The 26,630-nt window shown below is 54.6% G+C and overlaps 3 protein-coding genes across 14 annotated transcripts in view; 2 read left to right on the top strand and 1 right to left on the bottom strand.

The window, feature by feature from the left end:
* Window positions 1-2,047, top strand: part of DNM1 (dynamin 1) — a 41,780-nt gene extending 39,733 nt beyond the window's left edge. For 5 of the 10 annotated variants that reach the window (XR_008530058.1, XR_008530057.1, XM_054584311.1 and 2 more), the window contains one exon: window positions 1,427-2,047. Coding sequence is in view for 2 of the 10 variants with exons in the window: in XM_054584311.1 (XP_054440286.1) it covers window positions 1,427-1,487 (61 nt within the window). In the remaining 8 variants the exon portion in view is untranslated. Of the gene's footprint in view, window positions 1-752 lie in introns of all 10 variants that reach the window. The other 5 variants (XR_008530056.1, XM_054584316.1, XM_054584312.1 and 2 more) reach the window with 2 other exon arrangements.
* A 630-nt stretch (window positions 2,048-2,677) lies between these two features.
* Window positions 2,678-19,844, bottom strand: GOLGA2 (golgin A2). 3 transcript variants are annotated; one of them, XM_054584306.1, is made up of 27 exons: window positions 19,708-19,844; window positions 18,104-18,226; window positions 16,835-16,915; window positions 13,738-13,833; window positions 13,451-13,494; window positions 13,271-13,331; window positions 12,803-12,862; window positions 12,542-12,622; window positions 11,629-11,667; window positions 11,283-11,345; window positions 11,104-11,197; window positions 10,911-11,017; window positions 9,577-9,635; window positions 9,122-9,263; window positions 7,688-7,777; window positions 7,474-7,581; window positions 7,199-7,286; window positions 6,519-6,856; window positions 6,142-6,255; window positions 4,753-4,977; window positions 4,593-4,668; window positions 4,284-4,375; window positions 3,799-4,017; window positions 3,603-3,705; window positions 3,397-3,503; window positions 3,167-3,323; window positions 2,678-3,073 (listed from the first exon to the last, which is right to left on the bottom strand). In XM_054584306.1, exons 1-27 carry the CDS (start codon window positions 19,786-19,788, stop codon window positions 2,877-2,879), a joined length of 3,045 nt encoding a protein of 1,014 aa, XP_054440281.1. In that variant the 5' UTR covers window positions 19,789-19,844; the 3' UTR covers window positions 2,678-2,876. The 3 variants fall into 3 exon arrangements, with proteins under 3 accessions (XP_054440281.1, XP_054440282.1, XP_054440283.1); XM_054584307.1 differs by having other exon boundaries at window positions 4,284-4,372; XM_054584308.1 differs by lacking the exon at window positions 16,835-16,915.
* A 95-nt stretch (window positions 19,845-19,939) lies between these two features.
* On the top strand, window positions 19,940-25,852 carry SWI5 (SWI5 homologous recombination repair protein). The gene is made up of 6 exons (XM_054584725.1): window positions 19,940-19,955; window positions 20,064-20,211; window positions 20,529-20,577; window positions 22,626-22,747; window positions 23,830-23,924; window positions 25,480-25,852. Exons 1-6 carry the CDS (start codon window positions 19,940-19,942, stop codon window positions 25,542-25,544), a joined length of 495 nt encoding a protein of 164 aa, XP_054440700.1. The 3' UTR covers window positions 25,545-25,852.
* Window positions 25,853-26,630: the final 778 nt, after the last annotated feature.

Raw genomic sequence — 26,630 nt, 5'->3', positions numbered from 1 at the left:
TGTCACCTCCCTTCTCAGTGAGCCTCGGGACTCAGTGCCACTTCTCAAGATCTCCATGGTTGAGCCTGGGGAGCTTTTGGGACAGGCTCCGCACCCAAGCTGGGAGACATGGGTGCTCTCCAGAGCTGTCAGAGGGCAGAGGGCCCGTGGTCTATGGTGTAGGGGCAGGGAGTTTGGAGAGAGCTCTGTGTGGCACTGGACTAAGGCAGCCAGAGGCCCTGGAACTTCACCCTGGGGGTGCCATACTCATTCCTCAACCTGAGCTGCACTGCTCGGGCAGGACAGTCAGCTTGCAGCCTAGGGGCTCTAGGAACCGAACTCACCATAGGGCCGAGGAGGTCAGAGTCCCACCTCCACTGAGCAGCGATCTGGAGCAAAGGCTCTCATCGTTTGATGATTTCAGAAAGCCTGAGGGTCCCACCCACACCCTCACCCCAGAATATACCTCACAGGCGAGGCAGGGTCCCACAGCCCCTTCCCCTGTCACCTTGGTTCCATCACGCCCACTAGTGCACCGTGGAAGGCAGTGCTCTCAGCCCCACACGAAGCGCCACAGCCAGCCTACAGGCTCATAGACCTGGGCCTGTTGCTCCTAGGGGTGGCCTACACTTTTTAGCCAAGGGGATGACAGTGTCTGCTGCTGCCCCGGGCAAGTCAGCTTCTCCGAGTTGCATCCCGGCTGAGCTGCAGATCTCGCCAGGTGAACCCACTCTGCCCCTGCCGCTGACTCTCGTTCTTCTGCTTTTCCCCAGCAGGAAGGGCCCTGCCTCACCTACACGACCTGCGGTCCCCCGACCAGCTGAGGCTCCCCTCTTAGACTTATAAGCCTGTGGCCACTGGCATCCAGCTGCCTGTCCTCCCTGCCTCCCCAGGGTCCCTTCAGAGGGCTCCTGGGCCTTCTGCCCACCCAGAGGGGCCTCCAGGGCTCCCTCCAGCCGTCCTTTTAGCTTTGCCCTCCTGGTTCAAACAGTGTTCTCGCTCCTGTCTTTTCCATCAGGCCTGGTGGCTGTTGCATGGGGCTCACGGCCCCATGCTCTCTGAGGCTAGCAGTGGCCTGGGCCAGTGGGTTGAAAGATAGGGGGGCCATAGAAGGGGGAAGCCAGAGGGGCTGATCATGTGTCTGGAGCTGTGGGTGCACTGCCTGATGGTGTGTGAGAGGCCAGTGTGTGTGGCGGGGAAGGGCCACCCCAGCCTCCAGCCCAGACCCCCCACCCCAGACCCCCATGAAGCTCTGGCCCCGCCCACCTGCAGCTCCTCCCTCCCACCTTCGCTTTCTTGTCTGTCCTCTAGAACCCTCGCCCACACCCTCACCTGCATCTTCTTCCCCTGCCTACCCTCGCACCCCTGCTGGGCTCAGCTGCCCTTGCCTTACCAGCTCTCTCCCTCCTCTCTCCTGTTCTCTCTCTGCTTCCTCTCCAACTGCCAGCCGATCGGGTCAGGCAAGTCCATCCCGTCCTGAGAGCCCCAGGCCCCCCTTCGACCTCTAACCAGATCCCTTCTATTCCTCGGAGACTTCCCTTTCCAAGCCTGCCTGGACGGCTGTTCTGTGACTTGACAGTGGCTCCCAAAGCCTCCCCCATTCATCTGTGACTTAGTCTATTGTAGTGGTGAGCTGACACACCCAGCGTGACGTTGGTGAAACTTGTGCCCCTCTGTGGTATTTCTCCTACCCTGTTCTATAAATATCTATAAATACTTATATATATATACATATATATATACACACACGCGCGCACACACACACGCACACACAAATATATATGGCTGCCACAGCCTCAGCCCTTGTGCTGGGAATTACCGTGCTTGTCTCTGAGGAGTCCTGTGGCCCACCGACAAGGAAACACTGTCACCCTGCCATCCTCCTCCAAAGCGTGCCACCTCTGATGAGCTTCCCTGTCATGCCAGCCTGTGGACAGCCAGCCCCCTTCTGCCACCTTCCCATCCCTCCCCCCTCGTGTGCGGGGGTGCTGTACTGGCGGCTGCGTGGTTCTCCGACCACTACCAGTCTTGCTGTCTCTTGGCTGAGAATAAAACCCATTTCTGGACGATGGGGAACAGTGTGTGCTCTGCTGGCTTGTGTTCTCTGTGCCCCTCACGGAGAGATGGTTCAACCCCTGGGGTGCAGGGGTGGGTGAAGAGCCCGGCCACTGCTAGAGTCCTGTAAGGAACGGTGAAACAAGGCCCCCTGCTTTCCAAGGCCTCCTGGGAAAGCACCTGGAGGGTCCTCATCCTGTGAATCCTGCTCTGGCCACTAGGGGGCAGGAGCACCATCCCAGCCTGGAGGGCGGATGTAGGGTGTGGGCTGGCACTGTGGAGGGACAGAACAGGCCACCAGAGGGCAGGGCCATGACATGGAAACCACCTGGCCTGAAAGTCCACTCCTGGCTGCTGGCACCCTGCTTTTCCTGCCCAGGATTAAATCAGGAGGCTGTCAATCAGAGCAAGACTGTCCCTCAAAGCCCTGTGGCCAACCCCTTGGGGTTCCCCAGGCTTTACCAAGCAGCCTGTAGGTGAGACTCAGATCTCTGACAGCCCCACTGGACACACTCAGACATGCTGGGGTTCCACACAACGCAGAGGCCTGCCCTCTGCTGGCAGGACCCGCTTCCTGCTCTGTGCCCGAGGCACAGGACCCAGGACCCAGGGACCGGAAATGGGAACGCACAAGACCACACAGTATGGCTAAATCCATTTATTCTGAAATAAAACAAATAGAGTTGAATCAGCCCCATCCCCACCTCCTTACTCTGTCCTATGTAATCAATAAATAAGTTTATTCTTGTATTATAATAATAATAGGAGCGACAAGGACAGGGTGCAGGGGGACTGAGTGGGGCAGAGCCCCCACGCCACTTCTCCAGAGTAGTGTCAGGTTATTAGATCACCATGATCTTCACCCCGGTGTTGTTATCGGCCCGGTAGAAAAAGGGGATGCAGGGGTTTTTGCTCAAGCCCGGGTACTCCTGGCAGCTCTGCATCTCGCACAGCAGCTGCATGATTTGCTGTGCGGTGGAGTTCTCCAGTGTAGCCGGGCCCAGCTCCATGTTGTCGGCAAGGCTCACCTCTAGAAGATCTTTGGAGAGAGAAAGGCAGGGCTCTGAGTGATGTGTGAGCTCTGCGCCGCCCCCTGCCCCACCCCCACCCCTGCCTCGGCAGTTCTACTCACCACCCTGGCTGTGAGCAGCTCCAGCTGCCTGAGGGGCTGGGGCGGCTGTAGTGGGCTCTCCGGCAGGGTTCTGTGCAGCCCCCAGAAACTTGCCATACAATTCGTTACGCTCGCCCACCAGGCGTACCACCAGCTCCTGCAACTCCAGGAGCTTCACCTGGAGAGACAGGCACTCAGCAGCCACCCCCCCGACCCCTGGCCCCGCCAGCAGAGATGGTCGGGGCTCCTACCTTCATGTCCTCCTTGTCCTTAGCCAGCCGGCTGATGTACTCCTCCTTTTCCCGGTGGCGCTCCTTCAGTACTGCCCTCTGATTCTGGTAAAGGGTGATGTAGTCTCCTGCCAGGAGCCAGGGGGAGGGCAGGCAGTAGACAGGGCTCAGCTGCTGGGGCTCCCCACCCACTATTCAGCACCCCCTGCGCTGTCCTTCCTGCTCACCAATAGTATCTGTCTCTCCAGAGAGCTGAATGCAGCGATGCTCCAGCTCCTCAATCCGCTCCTTCAGGTCCACATTCTCTTGCATGACCTCTGTGAAGCGGCTCTGCAGCCAAAAAGCAGCGTCAGTAGCTGCCTGCCCCACCCATCCCCACTCTTCCTGGCCCAAGGGGGGCGGGAGGGGGCCCCACACACCCACCTGCAGCTTGTCCATGGCCACCTGGAGGGCCTGGTGGTTCTCTGCAGGCATGCTGTCCCCCCTGGTGGCCGAGACTGGGGTCCCCTCCTCCAGCTTGTGTTGAGATGGGGTTGCCAGGTGAGCCAGGCGCTGGCAGCGTAGCTTCTGCTTCTTCAGCTCCCTGCGCAGCTGTGCCTGCTCCTCCTCAGCACTGGCTAAGGCCGTGTTTAAAAACGCCACCTGCTCACAAGAGGTTTGGGTGTACTCTTGTGGGGGACACTCAGGACAGGCGGGAGGCATGGAGGCTGAGAGGAGCCCCCCGCATGGGGCCTCTGTGGACACGCCTGTGGTTCAAGGATGGCGTGGTATCTGACCATTGGCTCCCAGGGGAGATTGGGGATAAAGGGAAGTTAGAGGGCAGGAACCGCGAAGTAAGCAGGGTGTCTGGGAAGGACCTCAGACGGAGGCAGTAAGGCAGGCAGGGGAGGGCAGGGAGGTCAGCTCACCATGGCCTCTCGGCTGTCAAGGTCCTCTGGCACGGTCAGCTTTGGCCGGGGAGCCTCCTCATCCTTCTCCTCTCCGTCCAGCTCATCTCCTGCTGGGGGCAGTGGAAGGGTCTTCAGACAACCCCACAAGGGAGGTGGAGCAGCCCAGGAAGACAGCTCGGGCGCAGCTCCGCCTCACCTCACTGTGCAACCCAGTCCCCAGAAGATGACTTGCTGTCCTAAATAAAGGTCTCTAACTCAATTCTACGCTGCTAAAAGTCCCCCTTCTCCTTGGGCTCTTGTCCTCTCCCTCTGGGCAGTTCCAATTACCTTCCCCAGGCAGAGCCATGAGGCTCAGCTGGGCCTGTAGCTGCTGGTTCTGTTGGTTGACAGCTTCCAGGAGCCCCTAAGGGGCCAGGAAAGAGCGTGAGAAGGGACACAAGTTGCAGGCCTTCCCAGGCGGGTCCCAGGGCCCAGCATTCCAACTCACCTGGGTCTCCTGCAACTCTTGGCGGGCCATGTTGGCCTCCTCCTTGCTCTGAGCTTCCTCTTGCTGCTGCTGCTCCATGAGCTGAGAATGCAGCAGGACCTGCTTCTGCAGCACATCTTTGTCAAAGGTCAGCTGCTGATAGGCAGCCGCGTACTGCTGCAGGTAGTTCAGGTACTGGTCCCGCTGCTGCTGCAGGCTCTGGGCCTCTTGGCTCTTCAGCTCCACCTGCAGGAAGACCCTGGGAGTGAGGGCAAGTAGTGGCTTGCTTCCAGATTCTGAGCCCATTGCTCCCTGATTCTGAGCCCATAGCCTAAGATCAGGCAAAGATCCCTGTGCCTACTGTAGGTGCTGAGCTCTGGTTGGGTGGCTCAGTTGGGTAGAGCGTCGTCCCAATACACCAAGGGTGTGGGTTGGATCCCTGGTTGGGGCACATATTAAGTAGAACAACAAATCAATGTTTCTCTCTCTTTTTCAAATTAATTAAAAAAAAAATTTAACTTATTTAAAGAAAAAAAAAGGCCACACACTGAGGGGCACAGCTGCTGGCCCACCCCCCTGGCTTCCTCCCTCCAGAGCCCCAGCAACTGCCTTCCTAGTCTGTAAACACATGCCGCTTCACCCAGCCTCACACCTCATGACAACCCTCCTTCTATTTCAACTTCAGGCCACAGACTTGTGCAAAAGCAGAGAGTGCCAACCAGCATCTGCTAAGTGCACACTAAAGGCCTGATGCTTTATATGCATGACTCTCATTTAATCCTCAACACCTCTACGAGGGAAACACTAATCTCCCTTTTAAGTTAAGGAAACGGAGGCTTAGAGATGCGATGTGAATAGTGACTAGCAGGCTGAGGTTAGAAGACAGGGCTGACAGCAATGAGCCGCCCGCCATCCACCGTTCACATCGCTTCCCCTCTAATCGAGTGCAGTGCCTCTGTTGGCCATGATGACCTACAGCACAGGGCTACCCACCTCTAAAGGTCACAGGGCAGCCCTGGCTGGTGGGCTCAGTGGGTTGAGTGCCGGCCTGTGAACTGAAAGGTCACCACTTGATTCCCAGTCAGGACACATGCCTGGGTTGCGGGCCACATCCCCAGTTGGGGGCATGCGAGAGGCAACAAATCGATGTTTCTCTCGCACATCGATGTTTCTCTCTCTCCCTTCCCCTCTAAAAATAAATCTTTTTTAAAAAATAAACAAATATATAAAAGGACAGGGAGCAGGGTGCAACAAGTAGTCACAGGCTCTGAAGAACTCTGGGGTCACCTGCCTCCCCACGCTGGCGCTGCCTCTGCTCTGGCCCTGGCACCCAGTGCAGCTGTGCCCAAGCGCCCCGCTCCCCAGGGCCAGTGCCTGGCTCAGAGCCCTTCCCAGCCGGGGCAGGGTTACCGTCTCCTTCAGCTCCCCCAGCTTCTCCTGCAGCTGGCCCAGCTTCTTGGCCAGCTCCTTCTTCACATACTGCTCCGTCTGAAGTGTGCTGGTGAGCTCTACATTCTCGTTGGTCTGGACGGAGAGAAGCAATCAGTGACCCCCCAGTGTAGCTGCAGACACCAGATTACAGCTCAGGGCGGGTAGAAAAATGCCCCCTCCGCCCACATTCATCAGTGTGGGCCCTGTGGGTCACAGGACGCCTTCATTGGCTCCATTTCATGTATGCACCACACCACCCCATTTTAAAGGTGGGAAAACAAAGGCCCCAAGGTTCTAGGTGTCTTGCCCTGCACCAAAGGACTCAGCAAGGGAGCTGGACAGGCAGGGCCGCGCACCAGCCTGACGAAGCCATCCTGCAGCTCAGCCAGCTGCTCCTTGAGCTCGCGGTTCTGGGAGAGCGCGCGGCTGATGGTGGTGCGGTCGCTCTGCATGTCCTCCAGGATCTGCTTGCGCATCTCTGCCTGCTCCCCCCAGCGCTCGGCCTCCTGCTCCAGCTCCAGCAGTCGTTGCCCCTGCTCCTGATTCAGGCGACTCAAACTTTCATTGTCCTGAATCTGGGCCCGCAGCTGCCCTGCCAGGACCTCCAGTTCCTGTTGCAGCTGCTCTGCTTTGGCTTGTAGCTGCTGTTCCACCTCTGAGGGCCCAGCCAGGGGCTCCTGGGGTGGGGGGACAGCTGAGAAAGGACGCATACAGTAAGGACCTCCTGCCTCTGTAGTCTCAAAAAAAATGATCCTCTTAGCCCATCGCTCTTAACTCGGCCTCCTATCCCCACATCTTGGCTTCCTGGCTAATAATTCCTCACCCTCATATGATGTTCGGTCTCACAAGACACTTTCAAATAGAGTTCTTTACATCTTTATGCTCAAGACAACCCTGGGCCATTGACAGTGGGCAGTCCACCCCTTTTTTCCACACGGGGACACCGAGGCTCAGGGAGACCGCAAGCCTTGCCCACTCCTGGTACAGGCCTCTTTCCCTTTGCCCTGGTGCCCACCCATCCACCCAGCCTCCTTACCTAGCTGGCTCCTCAGTTCCGCCAGGCTGGCCTCCAGCTCCTGCACCTGACCCAGGCTGTGCTCCTTCTCCTCCCTCAGCTTGCACATCTGGCCAAAGCATGCAGGGGTAGCGGGGATGGAGGAATGGCCAAGCAACCGTCTCCCTCTCTACCCCCACCTCCAAAACACACACATCCACCTCTGGCTGCACACGGCACATGACGTGATTGCCATTTACAGATGGCCAGAAAGAGCAAGTGACCTGTAAGTGGGGGAGCCGAAGGTCACACCTCACCTGCTCTGACATCTGCTGCATCTTCTGTTGCCAAATGGCATTCTCTTCTTTCAGATTCTCTGCATACTGGTCTCTCTCCACCTGCAGCTGCTTCAGCAAATCCTTCAGCTGCAGAGCGGGTGCGGAAGTGAGCAGGGGCTGGCACCGGGCCTCACCTGCCCCTGGTCACCTGGGGTCATCCTTCGCTCACACCCCTCCCTCCACGGTGCCTCACCTGCTCCACACGCGCCTCTAGCTGGGCCCGCTCCTCCAGGGCCCGCTGTAGCTGCTCCTTGCTACCAGGGGTTTCAGACTGACTAGAAAACTGAATGGTAAACAATGCAGTTAGCCCTGGGGAGCCCCGGCGGTGCCATACAGTGCTCCCCGCAAAAGGGTCAGTTCAGACTAGGATCAACATGCAACTCTGGGTCAAAAAAGAACTCTACCCTGATATTGTCAGTACCTTGTCCACGGTGTTTACATTTACTAAGTAGTCCTTGTAAACTATTCAAACAATGAGTGTTCAAAGTCCTCCCAACCCTCCTCTAGTCCCCCAATCCTACCAATCTGGTGTGTGTCCTTCCAGACCCTTTCTACACATATGCAAACATGTTTAATTCGTACACATTACTGTCGCACTGTCCTAAGGTCCTGTCATATAGGGCTCTGCAACTTATTTTCACTTCATTGGATATAGGCTGTATTTAATTTCTGTTATGGCTGCAGAGTCATCCAGTATAGTGTGTAAACACAGCATACTCCCGCCACACCCTTACTGTGGACCTTTCCGATGGCTACGGTCCTCAAAATGGAGTGACCGGGTCAAAAGTGTAAGTAGCCATCTGAGCTTCAGAGCACCTTCAGCTCTAACTTCTTAGATCTCCAGGAGGCCACTGATTAGACTGCCTATCTTGGGGACAGGCGCAAACGATTAGACTGCCTATCTCAGGAACAGGCGCAAAGGGTGCCCTGGGGGGTGGAGGAGGGGAAGGTGCAGAGGGGCCTTCTGAGATCCATTTGCCGCCCAGGCCAGACCGAATTTGGAGCCTCGTGTTTCACTCTGGGGTCCTGATCACAGAGGAACCCTGACAAGCAGGTCTCATCCAGGACAGAGAAATCAGGCAAGTGACAGTGTGAGAAACGCTTGAAGGATCTGGGGCTGCTTAGCTCAGAAGAGATCCTAGGAAGGACAGGGGACTCACACACTCCCCCTTTCAAAGGATGTGAAGGTCTGTCATGGGCCAGAGTTAGGACTTTTCCCGTGTTCTTCTGGAGGAAAGAAAACCCCGCGGAAGGAAGTTAAGTCCACGAAGGCAGAGAACTGCTCAGTGTGAAGGAAAACTGAAGAGGAAGAGCTCTCTGGCCCAGGCCCCTTGGCGCCCTGGTGGCTTGGCCCCTGCAGAGGAAGGAAACCAACCTCATGGGCCAGCCTGATAAATGTCATCTATGAAACAACGGTTCTCAACCAGGACGCTTTGAAAAACAAAACTGAAAGAGTCCTCTCCCTGAGATTCTGATTCCACAGTTCTGGGCAGGGCCCCAAGTTGTAGATTTTTATCAAAATCTAGAGGATTCTATGGCAGGAACAGAACAATGATCCAAATTGGGCAGCTCCTGGCTGAGGGTGTCACCCACAGTGGCCCCAGAGAGCCTGGACCCTGGCCCTCACCTGCTGCAACAGGAGCTCTGACATCTCCAGCTTCTTCTGCAGCTCGTCCACCCTCAGCTGCACAGCGTCCTTGTCCGTCACCAGGACCCGTAGCTTCTCCTGCAGTTCCGAGTTCTCCTGCTTCAGGTCTTCATTGGTTTTGCTGTGGCCAGAGGCAGTGGAGAAAGGCATGAATAAAGAACAGGAAGGATCGCTTTGATGGTCAACCCACCGCCCTCGCCATAACACCACAGACTACGGGCAGTGGAAAGGACCCCAGGACCAAGAGTCACAAGTGACAGGCCAAAGAGGACATGAGTTGCGTGAGGTCAAGCATGAGTCAGCACAGCAGGGACCGGCGCCTCCTCTGCACGTGTCCAAACCTGGGCGACCTCCTCACCATGCCGCCTGCACCCCTCCCACTTCCCAGCACACACCCGGCCCTAGGCCCCGGCCCTCCCCCACCCCCATCCTACTTGCTCTTGTAGAGCTCCAGCTTCAGGGCATCACGATTTTTGATTAGTTCTTTGTTGTACTGCAAACACAGAGAGGTGAGGTCAGCGCTGGGCGGGCAGCAGGTGAGCTGGCAGAGCCACGGCAGCGACAGCGACAGCAGCACTCTCTCACCCCGACTGCCCATTTTTCCCACAGCACTGCCAAGCCCATGTTCTCGTTTGCTTTTAGTAAGGACTCACTCAGCTAGGCTGGAAGAGGCAGGTAGAGGGGTCTAATCCACAGCTGGCTGCCAGAGGCCCAGGAGAGCAGGCACTGCTGCTATCATTACTACTATTATCATCATCCCTTGAAAATTTTTTTTTTTAATCCTCACCTGAAGACATTTTTTCATTGGACTCTAGAGAGAGAGACCTCAATGCCAGAGAGAAGCATCAGTCAGTTGCCTCCCGCACGCACCCAGACCCAGACCCAGACCGGGGACTGCGCGCATCTTGACTAGGACTCAAAACGCAACCTAGGCGCGTGCCCTGACTAGGGATCCAACGCACAGCCTTTCAGTCAGTGACAACGCTCCACCCAACGGAGCCACACGGGCCAGGGCCTCATCACTCTTGAGCTTTTACTGAGCGCTCTGCCAGGCGCCACGCTAACCCTTTGACTCCTTCCCATCACCACAGGACGGAGTTATATTATCATCTCCGTTTTATAGGTGAACGCCACGGAGCATGAGAGGTTAAGTTGCTTGCTTAAAATCACTTAGAGCTATGGCTGAACACTCAGGTCTGTCTGATTCCTTAACAGCATTTTCTTCCTGGGGTGGGAGCATAATATAAGGGGGGGGGATTACATTTTTATTGTACTTTTTCATTCATATTTTTGAATAGATGATACACTGACATAGTCCTGAATTTAGAAGGCACAGAAATGACATGTCTCCCAGCCACTCTGTTCCTCAACCCTGGGTTTTTATGAATCCTTTCAGACGTGGCTTCTCTCTTTCTCTCTTTCTCCCTCTCTCACACACACATACTTCTCCCCCTTCTACACGCAGGATAAATGTTAACAATACTGTTCTGTACCTTGGCCCCACAAACGCCCAGCAGTTGGCCGAGGCCCATCACCAGTCAAGGGCAGGGCTGGCCCATAGGCTCCGGGCTCTACACCCAGCGCTGGCTCTGGACAGCACACCCCGCCGCCCACAGCCACCGACTTGTTCCCAGGCTGCTCCTAACCGCCACACAATTTTAAAGCAATGAGAAATGGCTGTGCTGCCTTGCGGGCAGCAGACACTCCCTCCAACCCAAAGAGGGGACCCTGAGGCTCACTCGCCCCGGAGGGCAGATGCTGCGCTTACCCTGTCCGCCTGCTTCTGCTGTGTGGAGACAGCACACAGCGTCCGCTCCAGGTCTCCCACGCGCTGCTGCGAAGACTGCAGGAGACCAGCGAGATCCTCCGCCTCCCCTGGAATGACAGGGTCCAGAGGAGGAATGCCGCGGAAGGCCCGACGCGCGCCAGGCTGGGGGGTGACAGGGCGCCTACGTTCCCACCTGTTTTTTGCCGGGCTGCTTGCTGCGTATGGGCCAGGGCTGTCTGTAATTCCGTCTTCTCAGACACTAGAATCCCTATGGTCTGGATATGAACCTTTGGGAGAAAAGCCAAACAGGTGCTTGAAAACAAGAGAAGAAACATCCAGGGAACAAGTGGGCACACCCTACGGTACCCTTACCTGTAACTGCTCTCTCAGGGCCCCCTGCTCCTTCGCAAACTTTTGCTTATATTCCTGCTTCTCCTGTTGGGGGAGAGAGGAAATCTCTCTTACTGGGAGAAGGAAGAAATGAAACAGCAAAAACATGCCCCAGAATGCCACCAATGGCCCAGTGAGTGGCCCACCAGTGAGACCAGGCTGGTGGCAGGGGCGGGGCCAGGGGCCGGTTCGTGGAGAGGAAGATCATCAATGGGGAGGGGCCTTTATTTCCCCAGGCGGGGAGCAGGCAAGCCAAGGATGGGCCTTTCTGCCTGAGTCCTCCCCCAAACCCTCAGCCCTGTGTGAGCAGACAAAGACATCACGTTACTTTTTCCAGTTGATCCGCAATTTCCTGGTTCTGTCGTTTCTGTGGAGTCAAAGGCAAGTGGCTGAGGTTATCCCCTGCTCTGCACGCCCCAGACCCAGGAGGGGTGGACAGGGACCAGGGGTGGGTACTATTTTTTAAGGGCAACATATCAATCACATTTATTATTTAGTTAGTTTTTTCCCATCACTGTTTCACCATTTATCCCCCCATACTCTCTTCCACCTCCGCCCACTCCCCTCCCCCCAGGAATGGGTTTTAAAGGGAAAAGTTCAAAGCTCCCAAGCAAAGAGACTTTCGAGTCTAGGGTGGTTTTGCTCCCCGCTACAGACATGAGTGTCTCCATCCGGATTCCCGTGGAGGACAAAGACCTCTAGAAATGGGGTTTGGGAAGGGAAAGACCGCCCTTCTGCCAGCTCATGATTTGGAAGCGTTCATTCATTCAACAGATATTTACTGAGCACACACCATACGGCAGCAGACATGTAGGAATGAAAAGGACCTTTAAACCTTTGATTTTTTTGAGCTAAAAGGGACCTTGGACACCCTCTAATTCTACCTCCTCATGAAGTCCAGAGAGAAGTGACTGGTTCAAGGTCAAAGACAGAGCAAGTCAGAGGCAGGGTCAGGCCAGAACACAACAGTCAAGCTGGCGCTTCCCCACAGCCTAGGGGCAACAGCGCCACCAGGCGAGTGGAGGGGACCCGGCAAGCAGGGGGTCGGGAGGACAGAGCAGGCAAAGAGGGCAGCCACGGAAAGAGCCATGCCACATGCTCCGCACGCTGGGGTCCCTCCAGCTGAGATCTAGGCCCCCGGGCACCCCGTTCTCCCTTGGCCCCAGGGGCCCCAGCCCCTTTCTTCAGAGCCCCAGGGTGGCAGCATGGAATCAGGGGACCCCTGCCCCCCGGACTCTTACCAATTCCTCTATCTCGCTACTGAGTTGTTTGTTTGTTAGATTGCTGGAATCCAGGGCTAGAGAGAGCTCTTGGTACCGGCTCTGAGGCGCATGCAGAGAGGAGGAAGGGTTGGAGGAGGGATGGGGGAGAGGTAAAGAGAGCAAACATTAGGGTTGGGGGGTATCTGGGCTGTCTCAGCTGGCCGCAGGGCACCCAGCCCCCTCTGCTGGGGTGGGGGGCTGGCCTGCAGGGTCCCTGGGCTACAGTCCAGGGCCACTCACCTCCAGAGCCTTTATATTAGCAGAAGACGCTAGTCCCTCCCCATTGACGAAGGACGCAGACTAGGAGAGAAGAAAGAGCTCACATGGAGAGGCCCCCTGTCCCTCCAGGCCTAAGCCACCAACTTCCTGTCTTCCCCATCAACTAGCGAAATCTTCTTTTCTGCACAAGTTGGCCTCCTCCTCCTTTCCTGGTTCTTACCCACCCCCCGGTGCCCCACCCCTCCCGCGTACCCCTCGTCACTCTGTGCTCTCTGCGGCAGGATAAAATGATGTAACCAACCTCATGGTCCACCTCCTTGGTGTGCACAGCTTCAAAGAGGAGACTCAGAGAAGGAACGACTAGCTAAGCATTACCCAGCTGGCTCGACTGCTCCCAGCATCTTCCCTTCCTCCTGGGGACCTCCGTCTCAGTTTCTATCATGTTTACCTCCCCGCTCCCGCCCCTTCTGGGCTCCGATTCCTGGGTACCTCACACACGAGACCGTTGAGCTGCTGGGAAAGCTGACGCAGGCTCTCGGTGGATGAGAATCTGGGGATGGACACAGGAGTCAGGGCTACAGGAGGCTTGATGGAAAAGAAGGGGTCACGGGCAGTGGCCCGCCCAACCCCCTCAGCCTAGGGACCGCTGCCCCCGCAGGAGACACTCACGTGCTTTCAGACAGAACAAAAGGACCACTTTCGGGATCATAGTTCTGTTTGGGAAGAAATACACAAAGTGAGAACAACCCAGGGGCAAGGTAAGTCAAGGTCAGTTTGACAACCTTCTCTCTGCCCAAAACTTAAGGAACAACCTGGCTTTGGCCTCCCCCACCCCAGTCCTCAGGAAGGGCCAAGCCGCCTGAACACCGCGGGGCTCCATAGTGGGCCCAGGCCTCTGGAGAGGAGGAGGGTAAACGGTGAGTAGGGCAGTGGGCAATGGGGGAACAGACACAGACCTGAGTCGATGAAGCAGCGCTGGGGGAAAGGACGCTGCCGGGTGACATGGTGTCACCAGAAGGCAGTGCTGCAGGAGCGGCATGGTCTTTGGGCGCCTGTCACAGAGAAGAGAGGGGCTTAGGGGGACATGTGGGAAAGGCCTCTCCCTACCATTGGCGCAGGGGTGCAGAGCAGGTGGGACAGGTGTTGCTGCAGTCAGAGTGACAGTCACACATGCTGGGAGCCACTCCGGGGCGTGGCTATGGCTCGCCCAGGGCTCGGGCCCCGCTGCAGCCTTCCGGCCGGCCAGAGCTCCAAGCAGGACTGCAAGACCTCCTTCAGGAATACAAGAGGCCAAGGGGCCTTGTTCTCCCCGGAGCCCAGCAAAAGACAGTAGCAGGATCTGACCTGCGGCAGCCACAGCAGGGGAAGGAAGATGTGCCAAGTCAAGGGGGAGGGAGGCTCTGTCCTTCCACAAAGCCGGTCTGTGCCCTGGGTGACACCCCCCACGGGCCCCCGCTGGGCAGAGGGTGTGGCGATGAAGACGCAGATGTGGTCAGCACGGCTCTCTGCCTCTTTCCACTCACTCTCCTCTCCTCCCTTCCGTCCTCCCTGCAGTCACTGGCTGTGTTGGCCTGACTCAGGTCATTTCTGGGAAAGAAGTTGCCCAAGTAGTAACCTCTCCCTGTTCCTGGAGGTAAAAAGTAACCCCACCCCAACCTCCTAGCTCCAAAACAACTATCCAGCCAAGAAACCACCTGAGAAGCCAGAGTAAGATATCCACCCTTTGACCGTGGGCTTCCTGGAGAACAGCCTTGGACCGAGGACCAGGAGCCATAGGGAAGCTGCTCTGTCTACCCCAACTGGACCCGCTTGCTTGACCAGCGCCCCACCCAGCCTCTCTCCAGGCTGAGGCTCAACCCAAGCCTCTGGCTCTAGAGAGCTAATGTCTAACAGACTAGATGAGCAAAGAGATGGGGAAAACGGGTTACAAACTGAAGCTAGACAAGGGAAAGTGCTGGGGAGCCGTGGCATGTCCAGTCAAGCTGAGGCCTGGAGGGAGAGGCTGCACCCTTCTGGGGTGCAGAGAGGGCCGCCTGCTCTTTGGAACCCTCAGCTTTGGCCTCTGAAAATCCCAATCTTTCACCCTCTTTAGAGCAAGTGCTGCAGAACCTGGGGGAGCTGCGGCTGGGTCAAGTTATTTGCATTACTGTTCACGCTGTGAGCTTTGGCCCCAGAACCTGGTGTTGCCCTGCCAACCTGTGCAACTGACTCCATAGGTAAGAGCAGGGATTCCGAGCTGGCTGCGCAAGACTCTGAGGGGAGGCGGGCACCCTGGCATCTTGGATTCCCAACGATTCCCTAGCATTAGGCACAAAAAAAACTCAGAAGGGGAAACAAAGTATTTTTTCTAAGAACTTATATATAACATGACTATTTGGTGAGCAAACCAATTATTTCATAATTTTAAGTCCTGTAGCTAAGTGTGGAGTTTTTAAAAAACATTGTCCACTCCCCATTCCATTAATGCCCCATTCCATTAAAAAGCTTTTTTATTTTTCCATTACTCCCCACTTCTGGAAATGCTATACTTCTGCCCAGGATACTGCAATCAGAGGCCTGCATTACTGGAGTAGAAAACTTAAGTGGGAAACCGATACTTGTAAAAAGAGGACTTAAAAAACAACAAGTAGGGGCCATGGGAACCCGTGCCTTCATTTGCAGAAGGGCAGAGGGACGCAGGCACAGGCCGTTGGCGTGAATACCCAGCTCCGGGAGTCCTGCGCTGCTCTCCCTGTGCTGCTCGAGCCAACCAGGTGAGTCACAGCTGGAGACACCGGACCGGCTGGGTGTGAGCAGTTCTGATGACTGATGTGCTCTCGAATACCAGCCAGCAGCACCCGCCCAACCCCCCTCCCCACCTCCAACTCCGTCTGGGCCCATTTCAGCCCTCCTCCTCCGGCCTGGCAGATGTCCCCCAAGGAAGCCAATTAAGGAGGAAGTGCCAACATCATGTCCGGAGGACGTCACCTCCTGTCCCGGTGAACGCCAGGCTCCCCGCCTTTCCAGACAGTGCCGTTACCTGGACCGCGCCCTCGGCCTGGAACTCCCATTCTCCCCTCTCTCCAGATGGATGGGTGTTACGTACCTCTGATCTTCAAATTGGCCTCAAATGCCACCCCCTCCAACCTCAAATCCATTGAAAACCAACTTCTCCCTCAGTGGCACCCATGGAATGTTGCTGCATTCTATCTTGCCTCTTCCAGCGGGGACTGCCACTTTCAGGGGACATTCTGTCTGGGTCCCCACTTTTCTCTGAGGCCCACCCAAGTGTCTCTGATGTCACAGGTACACTGAATAGGGTTGAGTGTCCATATTTGATTTTTATTCCCCTTCTCTTAACCCTAGGTAGCTGACTCCCAAACCAAAATTAATTAATTTATAAAATCATAAATTGGCCCTGGCTGGTGTGGCTCAGTGGACTGAGTGCCGGCCTGCGAACCAAAGCATTGTCGGTTCAATTCCCAGTCAGGGCACAGGCCTGGGTGGCAGGCCAGGTCCCCAGTAGGGGGAGTGTGACAGGCAACCACATACTGATGTTTTTCTCCCTTCCTCCCCTCTCTCTAAAAATAAGTAAATAAAACCTTTAAAAAAAATAGTTTCCCACACTTAACTGAATCAAGGACCTCGGTTCTAAGCTTTAAAAAAAAAAATCATAAACTGCTCTGTGGTCTATACATCTTTTGGGGACTGATGCCCACAGGGCAAGACCTGAAGGTTTGGTTTTATTTAATCTCTCCTAGTCTGAGAGTCTACTGGACATCCAAGCTTGAGGTTCAAAAAGCCCAAATCCAACACACCTGCTCTGGAAGCTGTTCCCAAATTACCTTTAACCCTCAAAGTGCATCTCACCTTCTCCAAGATGATCAAAGATGTGGGGGAAGAAAAATAAACCCAATCAACCAAGCAGGTGAAGAAGCAGACATGAACAGGACGAGGGTTATTGATAGCAACGTAAAATAAGCCAGAGGCAAAGCACCCCCCAAACCAGAGAAGCCTCGGGACATGCACAGCTGGGAGAGAACAAGCCAGAGAGGGGTCTCGGCGCTGTCTCACCTTCCGATTGTCCAATGGGGAGAGCGCTACCCCATTGGAACGGTTAAGGTCGGACACCAGCACCTTCAGAATGTCCTGAATCTACAGGAAGCGAAAAGGGAAAAACAAGGGCGGGGGGGGAAGAGAAAAGTGGCTTAGAGAGAGGCAAGAGAGTCAAGGAAGGAAGAAGAGAGGGGTTCAGGGAAATTAAATGCTAGAGAAGAGAGAAGGGGATCAATACCATGGCCTAGGCCATCTTTCCCAACAGCCACTTGCTGCCTTGCCACAGGCAGAAATCAACGCAAATGAGCAGATGGAGCAGTCCCCTAGGCAGTGCAAACTCTACATACGTTCCTTAGATCCCAAGGTGCCAGGGATGAATCTGGCAGGGCTCCAGACCCCCACCTCCATTTTAAAAACCAGACTTCAGGCCTGGCTGGTGTGGCTCCGTGGATTGAGCGCCGGCCTGAGAACCTAAGAGTTGCTGGTTCGATCCTCAGCCAGGGCACATGCCTGGGTTGCGGGCCACATCCCCAGTAAGGGGTGCATGAGAGGCAACCACGCATTGATGTTTCTCTCCGTCTTTCTCCCTTCCTTCCCCTCTCTCTAAAAATAAATAAAATTTTTAAAAATGAAAAAAAAAATAAAAATAAGTAAAACCAGACTTCAGAGCAAAGGTTTGCTTGAACAAAAGGGATTACAGCTAAAAATAAGTTTGAAAGATACTGATGTGATCCAACAATATCCTTTTACAGATGAGGAAACTGAGGCCCCCTGGGAGGAAATGATTTTCCTGAGGTTGCCCAGAGATGGACTCAAAACTCCCAGTCCAGTGCCTGGGGCTCTCCTCATCACACCCTGGGGCTCTGTGGGTGCTTCCTCAAGGGAGAGCTGAGGGCAAGCGGGGGGCTGCTCTCACAGCCTGCTCCCCCCCCCCCCGGAGGCTGGGGATGAGGCAAAAGCCCCCAGCAGTAAGTGCAATAGCAGCTGCTCTTTATTGGATGTTTACTCCACACCATGCCCTGTACTTAGGAATTAATATAAAAACGTCATTTAAACTTCCTAAATGCAAGACAATATTACTCTGATTTTCCTGATGTGGAAACAGAGACCCAAATGGCTTAAACAATTTGCCCCAAACCGTACCCCTAGCAGAGGGAAAGGCAGAATTGAGAAGTCAAATTCTGAATTCTTAACCAGTACTTGACATTTCTTCCACAATCTTAATCTCTAAGCCTCTACTGCCCCTTGAGCACCCCCATCCCCCAGGCCTGGCTGGTCAAGACTCACATCCTCAGGCGAGTGACAACCATCAGAAGTGGTTGTCTCGGGACTACTGCCATTTTTATTCTTCTTTTTCTTCTTAGCTCCTGCAGGAACACTAATGCCTCGCTGCTGCTGGAATTCTCTCAGCTGCAAAGGGGAAAAGCAGTGAGACTCGGGACAACTACAAACCCCTGTATTCACACCCTACACTATAGTTCACAAAATACTCACATTTGCCATCTTATTAAATGCCACAACAAGCCTACAAGGTATTGTAATTCTGACTTAATGACTGCAGAGATGGACTGATAACAGTTTTTTTTTAAAAAAAGGCAATAATGCAATTTAAACTCAGTATTCTGACTCTGAGTTCTGGAGGTTATGCCATAAATCAGTAGCTGCCAGGGGACAAAACCAGAAGTCGAGGTGGTAAACATTGAAGTGATCAGACATAAGGGTCCTTTTTTACACGTCTGTTAGAGATGCACACCGCTACTACCCAAACTTTTACATCGGTGTGGCCAAATGGCAGTGAAAGCACATCCCTAGTGAATCTGGGATGGTAACAGAAAAAAGACAGCCCAAGTACCATTTCAGAGAGAAATCTATTATAACCTTACAAATCTATGTCAGTGTCACCCTGAAGCACACTAACATAAACGGCATTTTCTCTCCCAAGAGAATCCAGGAAAACTGAGGCTTCAGTCCCGTATTTATCCTCACTCAGAGCCACCCGTGCTGCGGTGATGACTAGAGGCCGACTGCCAGCTGTGAAGTGCAATTTCCCCGGATCTGCTCCACAGAGGGAATGCAGATCTCACTCCAAAGGGCACTGACTGAGGCCAACCTGGTCCCAGAGCCACAGAGAATTAGAACATGAGTTAGAGAATTCAGATTAAAAATTTCAAAGTCTCTCTGGAGAGTAGAAACCTGGGAGAAAACTAAACTAAACAAAGCACATTCTCCTCATTGACACCAGAGATGTGGTGAATGTTTTGGGATCGCTAGTGAATGTAGGCTTTTTACGCTGTCAGTGTCTATGGACGGGGTAGACTCTAGGATAAGAAAGCCGGAAACCTCTCCAACCTAAGTCCCATAGTCCCGAGTCCCCTTTGAGCAGGAAATTTGCGCCATGACCACAGAACCGGAAAGCGGATGAAAACATTAGGGGACTAGGTCGTAAACTCGAACGCCGGGTAATGACAGTTTCGAGGGGGATTGTGACATAACTGCATTCCACTCCTCCCAACCGACGCCCGAGTCGCCGCTCCGCGGTGGGGGAAGGGAGCGCAGGGCCCGGACCCAGGTCCTTGGAGAGGGAGCCCAGGGTGCCCAGGGAGCCCATGGAGCCCAGGAGGTCCAGTTCTGGGAGGCAGAAAGCGGGGGCCGAGCCTGGAGTGGGGAACCCTGGGATCCAAAGTCACCCGGGAGCTACGAGCGAGGGCGGGGGCTGGGCTACCGGCGGGGTTGGGGGGGCGGGGCCGGTGAGACGACTTTGGGGAGGGGGACGCCAAGGGGCGCTGAGGGACTCGCCCCGTGAGCCTCAGAAGCAGCACAGACTCTGGCCACCGTCCGGCCGTCGAGGGGCCTTGGGCTAAGTCAGGGAGCCGCGACTCGGCACGTTTTACCTTTTTCCTGGCCTCGGCCAATTTTTTCTGTCGGACTTCTTCCGACATCTCGGGAAGGGGAGGGGTGCAGGGGGGCCACATCACCGCGATCCCGGAAACCACCTCGGAATTGCTTCCGGCAGCCACCACGCATCTTTGCGACTAAGCCAGAAAAGGAGGGTCGAGGGCGATTATAGGCAGCAGTTCTGTGGGCGTGGCCTTAATCCTTCAATTCCATTGGTCTATAAGAAAGATGAAAGTGAGAAACGGCGTGGCCACGCTGCTGCGAGCCTGAAGGAACAGGCGGAGCCATCCACAGTGAAAGCTGTCTCCGCCCATCTGGGGGCGGAGCCCGACCTCGCTGGGTGCGCGCGCAGTTTGCTGTGCGACTGACTGCTCCTGGTCTCCATCGCAGGATCCTGGTTATCTGGTGGACCTGAGAGGCCGCTCTCCTGCCCCCACCCTGGACCCTCCAGCACTGCATAGCCCCCCGATACGGGGGCCGCGGACCCCAGGGCTCAGGAGGTGGGCGAGGAGCGAACAGCAAGGGGAAAGTGCATCCCTTCACAGTCCCTTTCCTGACTCCCCATAGCTCTGCCCCAGACTTTCTCGTCCCAGAGTTTACCTCTGGAGACCTCGAGCCGTTCCTCCACAAACTCCATCCTATCGGTGTCTTCCCTTCCTCGAGGGTTTCTACCCTGATCCCGGGAGCATAGGTGCCCCTTCCCGACCGGATCCAGTCCCCGCCGCTCCTACTTCCCAACCCTCCTCCCACAGTTCCCTCCTCTCCGGGATCGGACTCTAGGTCCACTCAGCCTTTTTTCCCTCGGATTCCTCTCCAGGACTCAACCAGGACTTTCCAAAAGTTGCCGCGGGGCCTTCCGATCCCCTGTGAGTATGCCTGTGCACCCCTCCCCACTCTTGCCCTCCCCCCTATGTCGCTGCTGCTCCCCGCCCCCTCTCCGTCCCTTGAGCAGCTGACCCACCCCCAGCCAACCTTATTCTTCTGAAAAACTCTAGGTCATTTCTCAGTCCTTCCCCCTTTTTTGCCTCGTGTCCGCCAAGCTTCCAAGAAGAAGCAGTGGCCTGTCCTTGTCAGTGGCACCCCAAGCGGGCTCTGTCTGTCCTCCTTCCTGTCAGCACCACTGCCCCTCCCCCACCCATCCCACCCACGGAGAGACCACCCTGGTTCCCTCAAACACACGCGCAGTCTCCTGCCTTAGGGCATTTGGGTCTCCTGTCTCCTGTCCGGAATACTTTTCTTTCTGCTTTTTGACCAGCTGATGTCTACATGTCCTTTAGAATGGAGCTTCCTCCGAGAAGCCTCACTTCTGGCTCCGTCCGGTGACCCTGCTAGACACCCCCTTAGCACGCTGTACTTCCACTTCAAAGCACTTTGCAGACTTGTAGTTTGTTGATTACTAACCTGTCATTCACTCATTCATTTGACCAATTTTGTTGAGTGCCTACCTCCTATGTGCCAGGTTCTGTAGTTGACACAGTGTCATCAGCAGTAAACACAACAAAGTACCTGCCCTCGTGGAGTTTACACTCTGGTGGTATAAGCCTCACAATGACAATAATATTGTCAGTGAAAGGTATCACATGTCAGGTGGTGATAGATGTCGTAAAACATCAGGAGAAAGGGGAGGGGAGTGGTCGAGGAGGGACCCTTTAAATGGGGTGGTCAGAGAAGGCCTTTCCGATGAAGTATGACCTGTGAGTAGAGCTTTAAGTGAAGGCCTCTGGAGAGCACCGTTGTCGGTGTTTTATATTTGGGACTGGCTCTCTGTTCGCGAAGGCAAAGAACCAGGCTTGCTGTCTTCTCCACTGCTGAACCCCGGAGCCTTTGCCAGGGCCTGGCAGACAGTGACTGCTCGCTTTTTGATGACTGACTGGTTATACGTCCCATCCAAAGAATAGGAACCACGTCTTCCCTGGTCCTTTCTTGCATCACGTGTAGGCTGTTGATCCAACACACATTTCCTGAAGATAAGCAGTGTGCCAGGGACTGGCCTTTGCAGCTTTTGGGAGCAGAAACGGCAAACATGAACTGTAGCCCAAAGAAAAGACTTTGTTATCCAATGAGATTATAAACACAGTGACATCGCTGACTTAACAATCCATATAGATCTGAGACAGATTCTCTGGGGTCACATTGGGGGCCAGGAGAGGCCTTTTAGTTAGGATTGGGTTTGGTTGGGAGTGAAAGAAAACCCGGAATAACGGTGGCTTAAACAGTTATTGGGGGACCCATGTCTCCATCTTGTTCCGCTACATCTTCAGCATGGCTTCTACCTCATCATCCAAGACACTGTGCAGTCCCCGTTACTTCCATATTCCAGCTGGCAGGAAGGAGGGAGGCCAGAGAAAGGCCTGCCTCTCCCTGGAAGGACACTTCCCAGGCATAGTGTTCAGCATTTCTGATTAAGTTCCACTTGCCAGAACTTAGTTATAGGGCCACATCAAATTCCAAGGGAAGCTGAGAAAGATACCGTAGTTTGCCATGTATAATGTGCTCCCGTGTTTAATGAGCACCCATGTTTTTGGCTCAAACATTCAGGAAAAAAACCTTTTGTTTTAATCTTTTAATTAACATATTTAGGTACTTGTTTTTGTATTATAAAGGAATTTTAGCATTTATTTTTAAGCATTATGGTACAAGAAATTTTATGTAACATAATTACAAAACACAAGAACAGATACAAGGTATCTCATGTACTATCCATGTATAATACACATCCATGTTTTTCCCTCAAAAATTTGGGCAAAAAAAATGTGCATTATACATGGCAAAATACGGGTAGTCTTATTTGGGGTTGGGTGGTGTCTACTTGCACTGCAAAGCAGAAGCAGGGAGCGCCTCTTTGGGGACAACTTGTAGGTCCTGAACTGTGGATAACTGGTCAGTCCAGCTAGTGACTTTTTGTGCCACTCAGCGACCATCTTCCAAGTCTGGCCAGGCTGATGGGGCCAGTGAGGATTCTTCGCACCTTGACATTCAGAAGCTGAAGGAAAAGAGGGACCTGCTGGAGAAGGAGATCTCCCAGTTAATATCTGAGTAAGTCTTGTTGGGTTCCTCAGCATACTTGAGATAATTTGTGCCCAGTAACTGCAACCCAGTCATCCTAGCTCAGCATACACACGGGAAGGCACCGTTGGATTCAGGGTGCCGCAGCAGCCTCCCCCGGGTAGAGCGTGCTCAGGCTTGGGAGCACCAGGAAGTAGGAACCGGAAAGCTTTCAGGAATGGAGGTGATTGCTCTCAGGGGCGCACATTCTCTGCCTTGGCTTCTGCCTGCACCCGGACTCCATTCCTCTCTGGAGGCAGGGTTTTCAGTGCCTGGGGGAAGCTGTTCTTCCACAGCTCCTGGGCTTCCCATGCCCCGTGCTCCAGCCACACAGCACAGGCTGAGCAGCTGTTTGTTTGTTTTTTTAACTTTACTTTTGCAGAAAGGGGAAGGGAAGAAAAAAGAGAGGGAGAGAAACATCAATGTGAGAGAGACACATCAATCAGTTTGCCTCTCACACGCCCCCACGGGGGACCCAGCCCGCAACCTAGGCATGTACCCTGACCGGGAATCAAACCAGCAACCCTTTGGCAGACTGAGCAACTTTTATTTTATTTTAAAGATTTCATTTACTTATTATTAGAGAAAGGGAAAGGAGGGAGAAAGAGAGGAAGAGAAACATCAATGTGTGGTTGCCTCTTGTGCACCCCTTCCTGGGGACGTGGCCCACAACCCAGGCATGTGCCCTGACTGGGAATCGTACTGGCAACTCTTTGGTTTTCAGGCCAGTGCTCAATCCACTGAGCCACGCCAGCCAGGGCAAGACTGAGCAACTTTTAAATGTGCATTTCATATTTGAGGGGATCTGACTGGCCACTCTTGTGCCCATCTGTGAGTCCCTCAGCTGTGGCCAGGGTCACATAGTACCAGTGTGTTTGGAACCCGTGGCTAAGTGTGCGGGGAGCATTTACCAGGGACCAATCCCCTACTACTTTGAGCTTTAATGGACAGGGTCTCTTTTGCCATCTGTCCCCAGTGCTGAGCACCTAGTAGGCCTTAGTGCTGCCTTGTTACTCTCTGAACCTTGGATCCTCATCAGCTCTCTCTCTCTCTCCCTCCACCCCTTACCCCAGAGGCTACAGCGTGGATGAACTGGAGGACCACATCTCCCAGCTCCACGAGTATAATGACATCAAAGACGTGGGCCAGATGCTGCTGGGCAAACTAGGTGAGCAGCGGGGCTCCGGAGGAGCAGGCAGGGCTTAGAAGGCGTCCCTGTTTCCCAGGAGTGGTCGGATTTTGCTCCTGAGCCTTCTAACTTGCCAGCCCCCCTCCCTGCTCAGCTGCCCCGCTCCCCGAATGCCCCTGCCCTTCATGGCACCTAGCAAAGTAGCTGTACAGCTCTTCCCTGAGTCAAGGTTTTTGTTTTTTGTTTTTTTCCCCTTGTGGGTAGAGCCTGCTTTGAGGCTACAGGCAGGTTTGACCCTGGGCTCGCCCACCTGCTGGACCGAAAACTAGGCTCCCAGTCTTCCAGAGCCAATTCAGACTGAGTGAGACATGTCCTTGCCTCAAGGGACTGACTTGCTACAGAAGCAGAAAGTGCAAGGGTGACTCTGTGTGGCTTAAAGGGGTATTTTGTCCCTCCTTGAACCCAGTCTCGCTCTGCAGAGGACTTAGCCAAGGCCCAGCCCCTGTGTGTCTGGGCTGGCTCGGACAGCCCGCCTGGCAGGTGAGGAGTTGTGTCATGGCCCTCAGCTACACCACCTGGCTCGGATTGGTGGACACGGATGGTCAGCGGCCCCTGACCGTTGACGACAGTGTTCAGAGCTAGGACTGTCTGTCCACTTGTGCGTGGGCTTTATCACTTGCTGCAGAACTGTCTGTGAGCGCCCAGGGCTCCCCGGCCAGGAGGGCTCCTCTGTGATCCAGTGAGAAATGGGCCCCAAAGGAGGGAAGGAGGAAACAGGAGGAGGGAAATAGAGGTGGACAAAGAGAGGAGGCTGAGCAGGGCCCCGAAGGAAAGGCATGTGGGGTGTCCATATCCTGGTGGTTGGGGCATGAGCTCTTGTTTGTTAGACCCCAGCCTGAGACCTGTCTTTCCAGGCTGTGGGGCGTGAGTGGGCAGCCTGCCCACCTTCACTTGTTCAGTGAATATTTACTGAGCACCTGCCCTCTGCTGCTCTACAAGGCATGTGGACACTTTGGAGAACCAGACACTTGAAGGGCTCTGTTTTCATGTGACTTCTGTTTCCGTGTTGGGTTGGGGGAGGGAACCTCAAGAACATGAACGAAGGAATTAAAAAAAGTGTCAAGTGCTATGAAGGAATCAAAGAGCAAAGATGGAGAATGTTGAGGGCAGAACAGGGTGGCAGGTAGAGCGGAGGGGAGGTGGCCAGAAGGGGCCTCGGAAAAGAGCCCTCTCCGTGGGCAGAGAGGGAAGCCTTTGAGGGAGCGGGAGTAGTGCCACCAAATGGCCAGGGCATGGCACCTGAGCCAGGTGGAGGAGTCCAGGTTTTCAGCAGGTGCTGGACACCACGTTGATGTGCACGTCTGCCTTCAGCAGGCGAGACTCCAGCCGCTCTGTGTGGAGACAGGATGCGAGGGGAGCTCCGTCTGACTCCTCTGCAAAGCTGGCTGAGGGTTCAGTGAGTCTAGTTTTGGGGGAGCTAGGCAGGAGTCGCAGGAGGGTTACCTTGGCAACTAGGGGAGCAGGAGGAAGGTGAGTGGCCAGGGATTTGGCCCTTCTCCCACTCCTGCCGCTGGACAGTCATCCTTCCTTTCAGCCGTGATCCGAGGAGTCACCACCAAAGAGTTGTATCCAGAGTTCGGCCTGGACATGAGTGACTGAGCAAAGACCCACAGCCCCCTGTCAGCGGCCCGCGGGGGCGGCCGGATGTGGGCAGAGAAGCTGTGAGAGCCCACCCAGCGTACCGCAGACTTTTGAGCCAGACAGGAGCCCTTCTGTACAGAGCCCGCGCTGAGTCAGGAGGAAGGTGTGTGCCCAGCTCCCAGACTCCCAAGATGTCCCAGAGGGACACCTGTGTATGTGTATATGCTCCTATTTGTGAGTAAACATGTGAACAATCTTTTTTTTTTAAATTTTTTAGATTTTATTTATTTTTAGAGAGAAGGAAAGGGAGGGAGAAAGAGAGAGAAACATTGGTATACAAGACATCCATCAGTCCTTTGCCTCTCTCACGCCCCCAGCTGGGGACCTAGCCTGCCACCCAGGCATGTGCCCTGAGTGGGAATTGAACTGGCGACCTTCAGTTCATAGGCCAGCGCTCAATCCACTGAACCACACCAGCCAGAGCGGAACGATCTTGACGTGAATCTGTGCGCTGATTCGCTCCCCTCTGACAGCCCCCATCTCTCCTGGGACAGAGCCTAGCTTTGTTACAACAGCCTTGCATGGGCCAGGGGCTGTGCTAAGTGCTTTACATCCACGATCTCTAATGCTAAGTTCCATCCTATGGGGATTTAGTTTTGCTATCCCCAATTTTCAGATGAGGAAATGGAGGCTCAGAGAAGCAAAGTGACTTGCCCGAGGTCACATAGCCAGTAAGTAGCAGAGCAGGGATCTGAGCCCAAGTCTAACTCTGAAGTTGACGGTTTGCAGCACTGCCTTTCTGGGTTGGGGGACAAACGGGTAAGAGCTGAGAGTAAAAAGAGCAACGTTGGGAGGAATTCTTCCCTTGTAAATCCATCTACAGAGTGCAGTTCTGGTCCCCAGTTGTAACCTCTGCCAAGCAAGGATGAGCTGTCACCTCTTCCCTGGGCGTTGCTCATCATGACCAACCATCGCTGGCGGGCGCGAAACCGGATGGAGCAACTGCTCAGTGCAATCCAGAATGGCAGGGTTCACACCGGACTTGGTTGTTGTGTTTTTCCACTACCATTTAGTGCCCTTGTACCCGCCTCCCACCAGCAGTCA

The sequence above is a fragment of the Pteronotus mesoamericanus genome, unplaced genomic scaffold (assembly GCF_021234165.1).
Source record: "Pteronotus mesoamericanus isolate MK-2021 breed Mesoamerican mustached bat unplaced genomic scaffold, CSHL_Meso_final contig_78, whole genome shotgun sequence".
Classification (NCBI taxonomy): Eukaryota; Metazoa; Chordata; class Mammalia; order Chiroptera; family Mormoopidae; genus Pteronotus; species Pteronotus mesoamericanus.
This window is presented reverse-complemented; position numbering and strand designations above follow the sequence as displayed.